Source organism: Schistocerca piceifrons, chromosome 6 (genome assembly GCF_021461385.2).
Source record: "Schistocerca piceifrons isolate TAMUIC-IGC-003096 chromosome 6, iqSchPice1.1, whole genome shotgun sequence".
NCBI lineage: Eukaryota > Metazoa > Arthropoda > Insecta > Orthoptera > Acrididae > Schistocerca > Schistocerca piceifrons.
In genome coordinates, this window is record NC_060143.1 from 378,482,099 (window position 1) to 378,494,244 (window position 12,146).

The 12,146-nt window shown below is 39.2% G+C and overlaps 2 protein-coding genes across 2 annotated transcripts in view; one reads left to right on the plus strand and one right to left on the minus strand.

Moving 5' to 3' along the window:
• Nucleotides 1–2,561, minus strand: part of LOC124802502 — a 34,224-nt gene extending 31,663 nt beyond the window's left edge. The window contains exon 1 of the mRNA XM_047263321.1: nucleotides 2,314–2,561. Coding sequence (XP_047119277.1) covers nucleotides 2,314–2,425 — 112 coding nt within the window. The 5' untranslated portion in view covers nucleotides 2,426–2,561. The remainder of the gene's footprint in view (nucleotides 1–2,313) is intronic.
• LOC124802501 (protein Njmu-R1-like) overlaps nucleotides 2,426–12,146 on the plus strand; it is an 85,916-nt gene continuing 76,195 nt past the window's right edge. Inside the window, exon 1 of the mRNA XM_047263320.1 lies at nucleotides 2,426–2,743. Within this exon, the coding sequence (XP_047119276.1) occupies nucleotides 2,667–2,743 (77 nt within the window). The 5' untranslated portion in view covers nucleotides 2,426–2,666. The remainder of the gene's footprint in view (nucleotides 2,744–12,146) is intronic.

A 12,146-nucleotide genomic window follows, 5' to 3' on the forward strand; every position in this document is an offset into this window, starting at 1 on the left:
AGGGGGGGAGGAGGTAATTGGTTAAAGCAATTAGCATTTAAGGTTTCCAGACAATGTGGTTCTTCTAGCCAGGTATGGAAAAAGATCTCAAAAAATGGCAGTGCAGATCAAAACTACTAGGAATCAAACTAATAGGATGAAATTAATTGCAAAGAAAATAAAAATAATGACAACAGGAGGAGATGAAAGGATAAAAATAATCTTGTATGGATTAAGAGCATGCTGTGTTTTACACACACACACACACACACACACACACACACACACACACACACACACACACACACACACACACACACATTCATAAAAGAAGTGTGTGTAACCTGGGGGAGGAGAGATTTATCAATGATGGGAAATAGTTGTTGCAATTGATTTTGTTATTGCAATATATTCCTGGGATGATGGTCTTACTGAAATTATTCCTGTAATCCTGAAGCTAAATAAGTGACTGATACATGTGATATAAATATCATGGACTTCCTTTGCATCTGGTTAGTAAAACACTATTATACCCCACTACACTGTCTACTCTCTCAATGAAGTCCGTATCTCTTAGAGATCAAGCCCCAAAGTGGTAGGTCAAGAAATGTAGCTAAAGAAGATGCACGATGAAGTCAGACAGAAAAAAATTACACAAGGAAAAGGAAACACACCTCAAAATTTTTCAAATGAAATAATCAAGGCAGACATGCCTGAGAATGTCAATGCTGGAGTAGGCTCACGCAAAGAATCACAAAGGTCAGAGAGCAATTTCTGGGATACGTGAAGGGAAAAATCACAAAAAAAGCATAGATCAAACAAACAATTATTTCACAAATGGAAGACAGAAGGATCTACGGAGAGAAAGTGAGCAAGTTAAAAAGAAGTGTCTTTAACAAGACTGCAAGAAAACTGGACAACTTGTAAGGAAAGGAAGATATGATATTCTGTATGAAATAATAAGGAATAATTATGGCTTACAGAAAGATAAGGGACTTTAATAGGCCTATATAAATTTTCAGCAAAGATGAACTGAAAATGTCAAAAATTGTGAGGAAGCCTGAAAAGAAGGGAAACAGCAAGAGCCAGAATTGAAGGATACTGGGCACAAACCCAGAATTTGAATCTCTAGATGATGTGGATACAGATGACAGGGCCATCAACATTCGTAGAGGAAGTACAGACTGCAGTAGTTCCAATAAAGATTGGAAAAGTAGTAAAACACCTTCTTAGGAGACACCACATTACCGTAGTACCGTCTGTGTGGGCGAGAGGGTTTGCATGTTTCAAAGAAGTAGCATCAGCGTAGCTGATGGCAGAGTCTTCCAAGCTGGCCTAGTCTCTGCAGACAAACCATACGAAGAGAGTCTCACAATGTCCCATTTTTCCCACTTCCAGTCTTCGTGTTTACTTTCCCTGTTCTATCAGGTGTGCTAAGCTTAAGGCCCTGGGGAGATACTGTGGCTAGGGAATTACAACCTGATATATTGCCCGGTCCTACAGGGTGAGAGTTGAATCAGTGGGCCAGCTCCTCAGCATCCGTAAAAAATATTTTCTCAGCTTAAGATCTCAGTCAAAAACATCAGGAAAATAGCCAGAGTGTATCATCAGAGAGACAAAAATGGCTAAGGAAAAGGACTATGCATGTAACAACATGGAAAGTGCACAGTTTGGGTACAAAGAAAAGAGACTGTATTCCAGGAACTAGGGAGGTTGAAGGTAGATGTGTGTGTCCTCAATGAAACAAAACTCAAAGGTATGGGAAATAAAAACATAACAGATTTTTACAGTGGCATTAAAATGGAGGAAAAGATAGGATAATGACAATAGAAATTTCAAAATATGGCCACAAAGTTAATATTGTCGGTGCTGATTCGCCTACAAATGATGTTAACACAAAAATCAGTTGAGGTTTACAGAAAATATTAGAAACGGGGCTTAGGAGCCGTTGGAGGTTTTTTAAACGTGGACATAAGCGAAAACAGAAAATCAACAATACCGGTACACAAAGGGAGAAACGTAGAAAACTAAATTGGATTAGGCGTGTACTGAAAAAAAACATGACAATTTAGAAAGGCTTTTAGGATAAGAGATGAAGCGTCACGTACCGAAGACGACACAGATATTGGCGATCTGATTAATGGGTTTAAACAAAATCCAAGGACTTGTTCCGAGGGCATAAAACTGATGATGATGTCTAGTAAACAACCACACAATACTTCAATGTCACTGTATACACTAAACATTGTCATTCGAGTCAAAATAATTTCAGATTGTTTTACGCATTTATGTGGCAGTTGCTATTACATTGCGCGTAGATACGGGCGAAATTACCTAGATTGGCTAAATATTCCACAGAGTCGGGCAGCTTGCCGTCAGGCTCAAAATTATCTTCGAATGTCATAGGGCTGTTCTCCTGCGACTCTACAGCTGGCCACGGATCCATAACAAGATGTTGACAAGCGGAGAGGCGTACTCTTGTCAGTACGCACGTGTCACAAATTAAACAGAGTGTTCTTTTATCAGTGCTACCAGTAGAAGTTTACGATTACAGGCTGTCACAGGAGTTTAAGTGTGGAACATTTAAAATAGTTTGAAAGCAGTTAAGAGACTGTATTACTTTCAAAATACTTCGGCATCTGCATTAAACCCTTTCATCAGCAGTGTTATCCTAAATGTAGTTCGAAATGGCAGTGTCAGGAACGGAGAAAAGCCACAACGCATCCGGTTCGTCGTTTGCTGTTTACCTGTGTAATATTAACAGGTAACGTTATGTAAACATTTTATACATTATTAAAAAATAAATTGGGACATAGACGATGAAATCAGGGTGTTTCTAATCATAGCGCATTGTATTTTTTAATTGGTGGAAAACATTTTTTTCTTAGAATGTTGGCAGAATAGACTAGTTCTATACTGTATGTCAAACAGATTACGATGCGTGAACTATTAAAGAAGTCCTAACAATTGTTGCGAATTACGTCATTTTGCCTCATATAGCTGTCACTTTTTCCTATATTTGCGTATGCGGTATATAAAAACGGTAATAATTGTAGAATTTCCTTCGTAGAACATTTTTGAAAATGACTGAAGTTCATAATTGTACAATAGTATTCAAAAACTGATAGCTGCAGGCGGCATCAAATCTTTCAAATGTGATGTACATGGTATGCCATTAGTACTGAACTTCAGATTTCAGTCATTTCTTGGGATAATGATAGCGACTATAATAATGCAAGTATTTTCCACATATCGTGATGGAATACACCAGTAGTCTTCCAATTCTGCCCATGTACCCTCCACGTAAGTTGATAGCTGTTGCCTGTGAGAAAAATCAAAATACGTCACACACAATATGACAAAAAAATCGTATAAAAAGAGTTAAAGTGCATCTGTGAAATTTGTAATTAACCATCTTAATGTAGGTCCTATAGACACTGTAAATGACAGGTGTTCAGTCTAGAATCTAATACACAGCAGATACTTAGCAAGTCATACACAGTGGATGATTACAGACAGCCATTATTTCGACAAGGTATCATCCACATAATTTCCACCGCATTGAGAAAGGCATTTCTCCAGCTTCCACCTGTAAAAAATATAAACAGAGAAAAAACCCAGGCATTACTTAGCATGATACAACTGAATGTGTGCAGTACCCTTGAAAGAAAATCAGTATCTTACAGGTATTTGTAAACAAGCATTCGCCACAAGTGTTAGTATTAATTGAACATGGTCTAAAATGTAATGAAATTGCCCATTATAAACTAGGTGGTTATGTCCTGGTAAACAGTTATTGTAGGAAACAGCTTAAGGGTGGAGGTATGGCAAATAATAGGCAAACTAGTCCCAATGACCTTACTGTACTTGGACACCTTAACGTTGGTGCAAACTCCAACAACATAGCTAACATGAAACTTGTAGATATATCAGCTTAATACAATCTTAGAAATGTAGTTACCAGAGTCTTGCATTCTAGTTCTACCAGGATAGATTATGCAATTATTAACAAAACTGCTGAAGACACTGTGAAGTATAGTAACAGATTTTCATTACTCAGATCACCGTGCACGACAGATAGAGTATAGAAAAACAATTCCTAAAATAATACCAAAAACTTTTGAAAAGAAACAAGCCAGAAGCGATAATAACATCAACTCTCTGAAAATTAAACTAGCTGAGGAGAAGTGGGATAGGCTCTAACAAGTGGGAGGATCAGATAACAAATGGGACGAGTTTTATATCATCATTTTGAGACACTTTGATTAAGAGTAGAAGAAATAAAAAACTCGGACCTCCAGCCAACTTTGTTAAACTCGAAGGCAAAATATTCATGACGTGTATGTCCCGCACAAATGAACAAGACTGGACATTTTCAAATGAAAATATAACACAGCTAAGAAAATCTTTAAAGCGAAACATTCAAACCTTAGAAAACAATATCCATCTTTTGATTTGCAGCTCCTTGTATTGGCCATGTTTGCAGTTAAATGTTTTTTGGATTTGAGGTCTGCCAGTTATGCAAAACACCATTGTTCTCTGTACCCAAACATGTTTCGGCACCACTGTGCCATCATCAGTGGGTTTTCGTTTTTATTTATTCTTTACATTTGGTGAGCATGAATTTTCTGGACCACTTTTGTGTTAATTATTACAGATAGCTTGTCATGTTTTCGTGTGGCAAGCACTTCCATTCTCCGCATCATGCTGAGATGTTGTGATGCATACGTAGCTATAACAAGTATTTTCCACAAATAATGTAGTAAAACACTTTTCACTACACCAGAACACAGTGTGATTCATGTTCACCAAATGTAAAGAATAATTAAAAACGAAAACCCACTGATGATGACACAGTGGTGCCAAAACATGTTTGGGTATTGAGAAAACTGGTGTTTTGCATAACTGACAGACCTCAAATCCAAAAAATTCATAGAAAACAAATCCGCGGTAATGAGATCTCACAATCTACAAATGTAAGCAAGTCATTGTGGAAACTGATAATAAGTATCAAAAAACCTCCACAACTAGGGACAACAAAACCGCATGCATTACCCAGCGTGTTAATGTTATAAGAGAACCAAAAGCATTATGTAACCTTTTTAATAAACATTTCATATCACCAACAGGAAATCAAACACACCCATTAGAAATGTACTGAGAGATACTGAATCACACCCTTCAAGCAGTGAGTTTGGAATTTGATGAGGTTAAAGAAAATGATAGCAGTAAGAAAATCCTCACATTAAAGAACAAATACTCAGCTGGGTGGGATGATATGCTGAGTGTAGTAGTTAAAAAATGTATAATAGTTAAATCACTAATGTATCTCATAAACTTTAGTATTAGAGAAAGCACTTATCCTAGTAGTCTAAAAATAAGCATTGTTAAACTAGTGCATAAGAAGGGGACTACAAAAGAGGTTTCAAACTACTGCCCAATATAATTGATCACTACCCTTAGAAAGGATTTTGAAATGGTTATCCTTTCTCAGTGCTCTGCTTATTTTACAAAAAACAAATTGTTAACAGAAACACTGTATGGCTTTAGGAAAGATCGGTGCACAACTACTGCAGTTGCTGAATTTCTCCATAAAGTGTACACCCACCTAGACCAAGATATGAAGACAGCAAACATATTCTTAGATCTTTCCAAAGCCTTCAACTCAGTCAACCATGGGTTGCTCATTAAGAAACTGAAGGCTTACAACATAAAGGGCTCATCTATGCAATTACTTACTACATACCTGACAAATTGCAAACAGTGTACTAAACTTTCATGTAAAATACATAATAAGGTAATAGATTTCCAGTCTTCTAGAGATACAGTAATCCAGGAGGCACCACAGGGATCGATCCTTGGCCCCTTTCTCATCTAGGTTTATGTCAATGCCATGACAGAACCCTTCAACTCACATCTAGTAACCTACACTGATGACACCCACTTATTTTATGATAAAGACTCAGCTGCAACTAAGGGTGTGACAGAAGGGACCACACGTTTTCTGGATCACCAACATCAGTAAATCCAAGCTGTTGTTGTTGTTGTTGTTGTTGTAGTCTTCAGTCCAGAGACTGGTTTGATGCAGCTCTCCGTGCTATTCTATCCTGTGCTAGCTTCAACATCTCTTAGTACCTACTGCAACCTACAGCCTTTTGAATCTTCTTAGTATATTCATCTCTTGGTCTCCCTCTACAATTTTTACCCTCCACTCTGCCCTCCAATACTGAATTGGTGATCCCTTGATGCCTCAGAACATGTCCTACCAACCGATCCCTTCTTCTAGTCAAGGTGTGCCACAAATTTCTCTTCTCCCCAATTCTATTCAATACCTCCTCATTAGTTATGTGATCTACCCATCTGATCTTCAGCATTCTTCTGTAGCACCATATTTCGAAAGCTTCTATTCTCTTCTTGTCCAAACTATTTATCGTCCATGTTTCACTTCCACACATGGCCACACTCAACACAAATACTTTCAGCAACGAATTCCTGACACTTAAATCTATACTCGATGTTAACAAATTTCTCTTCTTCAGAAACGCTTTCCTTGCCATTGCCAGTCTCCATTTTATATCCTCTTTACTTCGACCATCATCAGTTATTTTGCTCCCCAAATAGCAAAAATCATTTACTACTTTGTGTCGCACTTCCTACTCTAATACCCTCAGCATCAACCAATTTAATTTGACTAAATTCCATTATCTTCATTTTGCTTTTGTTGATGTTCATCTTATATCCTCCTTTCAAGACACTGTCCATTCCATTCAGCTGTTCTTCCAGGTCCTTCGCTGTCTCTGACAGAATGACAATGTCATCGGCGAACCTCAAAGTTTTTATTTCTTCTCCATGGATTTTAATTCCTACTCCGAATTTTTCTTTTGTTTCCTTTACTGCTTGCTCAATATATAGATTGAATAACATCGGGGATAGGCTACAACCCTGTCTCACTCCCTTCCCAACCACTGCTTCCCTTTCATGCCCCTCGACTCTTATAACTGCCATCTGGTTTCTGTACAAATTGTAAATAGCCATTCGCTCCCTGTATTTTAACCCTGCCACCTTCAGAATTTGAAAGAGAGTATTCCAGTCAATATTGTCAAAAGCTTTCTCTAACTCTACAAATGCTAGAAACGTAGGTTTGCCTTTCCTTAATCTGTTTTCTAAGATAAGACATAGGGTCAGTATTGCCTCACATGTTCCAACATTTCTACGGAATCCAAACTGATATTCCCCGAGGTCAGCTTCTACCAGTTTTTCCATTCATCTGTAAAGAATTCGTGTTAGTATTTTGCAGCCGTGGCTTATTAAACTGATAGTTTGGTAATTTTCACATCTGTCAACACCTGCTTTGTTTGGGATTGGAATTATTATGTTCTTCTTGAAGTCTGAGGGTATTTCGCCTGTCTCAAACATCTTGTTCACCAGATGGTAGCATTTTGTCAGGGCTGGCTCTCCCAAGGCTATCAGTAGTTCTAATGGAATGTTGTCTATTCCTGGGCCCTTGTTTCGACTCAGGTCTTTCAGTGCTTTGTCAAACTCTTCATGCAGTATCATATCTCCCATTTCATCTTCATCTACATCCTCTTCCACTTCCATAATATTGTCCCCAAGTACATCGCCCTTGTATAGACCCTCTATATACTCCTTCCACTTTTCTGCTTTCCCTCCTTTGCTTAGAACTGGGTTTCCATCTGAGCTCTTGATATTCATACAAGTGGTTCTCTTTTCTCCAAAAGTCTCTTTAATTTTCCTGTAGGCAGTACCTATCTTACCCCTAGTGAGATATGCCTCTACATCCTTACATTTGTCCTCTAGCCATCCCTGCTTAGCCATTTTGCACTTCCTGTCGATCTCATTTTTGAGATGCTTGTATTCCTTTTTGCCTGCTTCATTTACTGCATTTTTATATTTTCTCCTTTCATCAATTAAATTCAATATTTCCTCTGTTACCCAAGGATTTCTACTAGCCCTCTTCTTTTTACCTACTTGATCCTCTGCTGCTTTCACTACTTCATCCCTCAGAGCTACTCATTCTTCTTCTACTGTACTTCTTTCCCCCATTCCTGTCAATTGTTCCTTTATGATCTCCCTGAAACTCTGTACAACCTCTGGTTCTTTCATTTTATCCAGGTCCCATCTCCTTAAATTCCCACCTTTTTGCAGTTTCTTCAGTTTTAACCTACAGTTCATAACCAATAGATTGTGGTCAGAGTCCACATCTGCCCCTGGAAATGTCTTACAATTTAAAACCTGGTTCCTAAATCTCTGTCTTACCATTATATAATCTATCTGATACCTTCTAGTATCTCCAGGCCTCTTCCACGTGGAACTTTCTTTTATGATTCTTGAACCAAGTGTTAGCTATGATTAAGTTGTACTCTGTGCAAAATTCTACCAGGCGGCTTACTCTTTCATTTCTTACCCCCATTCCATATTCACCTACTACGTTTCCTCCTCTTCCTTTTCCTACTGCCGAATTCCAGTCACCCATGACTATTAAATTTTCATCTCCCTTCTCTAATTTCTCTTGCCTCAACATACATTTCATCAATCGCTTCGTCATCTGTGGAGCTAGTTGGGATATAAACTTGTACTACTGTGGTAGGTGTGGGCTTCGCATCTGTCTTGGCCACAATAATGCATTCACTATGCTAGTTGTAGTAACTTACCCACATTCCTATTTTCCTATTCGTTATTAAACCTACTCCTGCATTACCCCTATTTGATTTTGTATTTATAACCCTGTATTCACCTGACCAGAAGTCTTGTTCCTCCCTCCACCCAACTTCACTAATTCCCACTATATCTAACTTTAACCTATCAATCTCCCTTTTTAAATTTTCTAACCTACCTGCCCGATTAAGGGATCTACATTCCACATTCCAATCCAGAGAACACCAGTTTTCTTTCTCCTGATAACAATGTCCTCCTGAGTAGACCCCGCCCGGAGATCCGAATGGGGGACTATTTTACCCAAGAGGACGCCATCATCATTTAACCATACAGTAAAGCTGCATGCCCACGGGAAAAATTACGGCTGTAGTTTCCCCCTTGCTTCCAGCCTTTCGCAGTACCAGCACAGAATGGCCGTTTTGGTCAGTGTTACAAGGCCAGATCAGTCAATTATCCAGACTTTTGCCCCTGCAACTACTGAAAAGGCTGCTGCCTCTCTTCAGAAACCAAACGTTTGTCTGGCCTCTCAACAGATATGCCTCCATTATGGTTGCACCTATGGTACAGCTATCTGTACCGCTGAGGCACGCAAGCCTCCCCACCAGCGGCAAGGTCCATGGTTCATGGGGGGAAGCTACTAACATTTAAAACAACTGGTTATCACGAGACTGAAATAAACAATATTTGAGGTATTACATCAGCAGAACAGATAACATTAAATTTCCTGGTGTCCACCTAGACAAAAATCTCGATTGGGTAAACTACATTACATCTATGTTATCTGAGGCTTTCCCCTGGTGTCCTGTTTGAAGGGTTCTCATGTGTCCAGCCAAATATGATCATCAAATGCCCATGATGTTTCGGCGAATAACCATTCTGCCATCATCAGATGGTGCTGATGCAATGGTCTGTGTGCTGCCTGCTGTTAGTATTTATGCCTCATGGGTGTAGATGCAATTCAGTGCACCAACAGCACATGGTGTGTCTGGTGGTGGGGGAAGCAGAGGCTGTGGTAGGTGGTGGGTCTCGCGTCTGCTTGCACCGTTGCTTCTTGATAGAGCTTAGTATTGGTTTCCAGGCCTCACAGAGTTAGTAACAAGGGCCCCTATTGATGAAGTCATCTGTTAAGTAAATTTCCATGGCTTCTTTGAAGATGCTGTCCCAGTAGTTATTTGTGGAGGCCAGTACTTCTGTCTCGTCAGACTTAGCTGTGTGTGCGGTGTTTATGCTATGTTCTCCTTGCGCATAATGGTGTGGTTGACGTAGGTGTTTGTAGTGTGGTGTTCTTTCCATCAATCTTCCACCATATGAACTGTTTGGCCAATACACCTATAATAACATACAGTTCACTGTGGAAATCAAGGTAGATGCACAACTACCTTTTCATGATGTCCTGGTTAAGACGTGTGCCTTACTAGGAATGGTGAAAGACAATGTTGAAACCAAGCCAGTATGCTCAAGCAGAACATTGCATGAACACTGGACATACAGCGAATTATGATAGACAAAAGTACTGTCCTCCACAAATAACTACTGGCACTGCATCTTCAAAGAGGCCATAGAAATTTGCTTAGTGGACAACCCCGTCGACAGGGGTGCTGGTGACCAACTCCTGGAATCCAGTACTAAGCTCTGTCAAGGATCAACAAAATAAGCACGCATGGGATCATTCCACCATGGCGGTCAAAGAGAGACCGCGCTCCCCCTCACCACCACCACCTGCCGCAGCCTCCGCATCCCCCACCACTGGACACACTGCACACTGTCGGTGCATTGAATTACACCTGGATCCGCAAGGGATAAATACTAATGGTAGAGAGTGGACAGACCATGGCATCAGCACCACCTGATGACGGTGGAACAGTTATTCACTGAAATATCATGATTGTATCTGGCTGGACATCCGAGAACCCTTCAAACACAGAAAATTAGCAGTAGCTTGTATGTGGTAAGTCAGCTGACAAAAATAGTCCCAAGTCAAACACTAAAAGTTTTGTTCTATGGAACAGTATATCTATTTCTTAATTATGGTACTGAACTGTGGGCTAGGCAGCAGACCTGCACCTGAATAGGATAATAGTATTGCAAAAAAGAGCCATTAGGTTAATGCATGGACTAAGTCCAGAGAGTCCTGTCATGAAACCTTTGTCCAACATAAATATTTAACAGTATGGTCCTTGTATTTGTATAAACTTATAATATTTTTTCTGAATACTAAAAACAAAGTAAATAAGTGCAGCGATACATATAATTATGATACTAGAAGTAAGGGTAACTACTTCAGGCAGAGGACAAAATTAAAAGTAACTGACAATAGTCTTTATGTAAATGGGCAGAAATTGTTCAACAAGCTGCCACATGATTTGAAAACTGATGAACAAAAGCTGCTCCACATGGAGTTAAAAGCCTTCTTAGTAAATAAATTTTTATATTCACTCAGTGAAGTCTAATCAACTTGCCCTCTGTTTTACCATGTAATATAGTTAGAATATTAAGATGAATGTATGTACCACTATTGTATGTAAGTATTCTCTGTATTAATCTACTCAGCCTGATGTTTGCAGAAGTCATCAGCTTGATGGCCTATATGCAAAAAATGTAAATAAATAAATAAATGTAAGTTGGTTGGAACCAAAGTCATTGCACTTAGACATAGATGGATTTTTTTGTGCTGAAAATTATCTAATAAGAGCAGTTGCTTTATAGGAGTATTCTTTATGGACCAAATAATCAATTGGTAAGCTCACTACCAGTCTCTAGGAACTGATATACTAATATTTAAAGATCGTTTACACGAGCTAATGACACCGTGGATACAAGTATCTCAGCTTAACCAGAAATCTAATGTGGCTCCCAACACATGAACTTGGGATCTTACTGCAGTTAATACATAAAATCTACATTTCATTGAAGTTTGATGGAAATTGTTGATTTGTGAGTGGGACAATGGATGACTTCTCTAGTGATATTTGTGTACCGTAAGAGTAAAGAATCCCTTCAGTATTTTCAGTGGTCCTGCAGAGTGTGATATGTTATTGTATTTAGTGAGATATCATCTGGATATTGCAACATCTACATCTATACTCTGCAAACCACCATGAAGTCCATGGCAGAGCGTGTGGTGTCACCACCAGACACCACACTTGCTAGGTGGTAGCCTTTAAATCGGCCACGGTCCATTAGTATACGCCGGACCCGCGTGTCGCCACTGTCAGTAATTGCAGACTGAGCGCCACCACACGGCAGGTCTAGAGAGACGTCCTGGCACTCGCCCCAGTTGTACAGCCGACGTTCATAGCAATGGTTCACTGACAAATATGCTCTCATTTGCCGAGACGATAGTTAGCATAGCCTTCTGCTTCATTTGCTACGACCTAGCAAGGCGCCGTACTCAATTGATATTTATTATGTGAAGCATGTATCATCAAGAGCGATGTTCTACAATTGTGGATTAAAGTTAAGTATTATATCAACTACATACTTTATTTGCA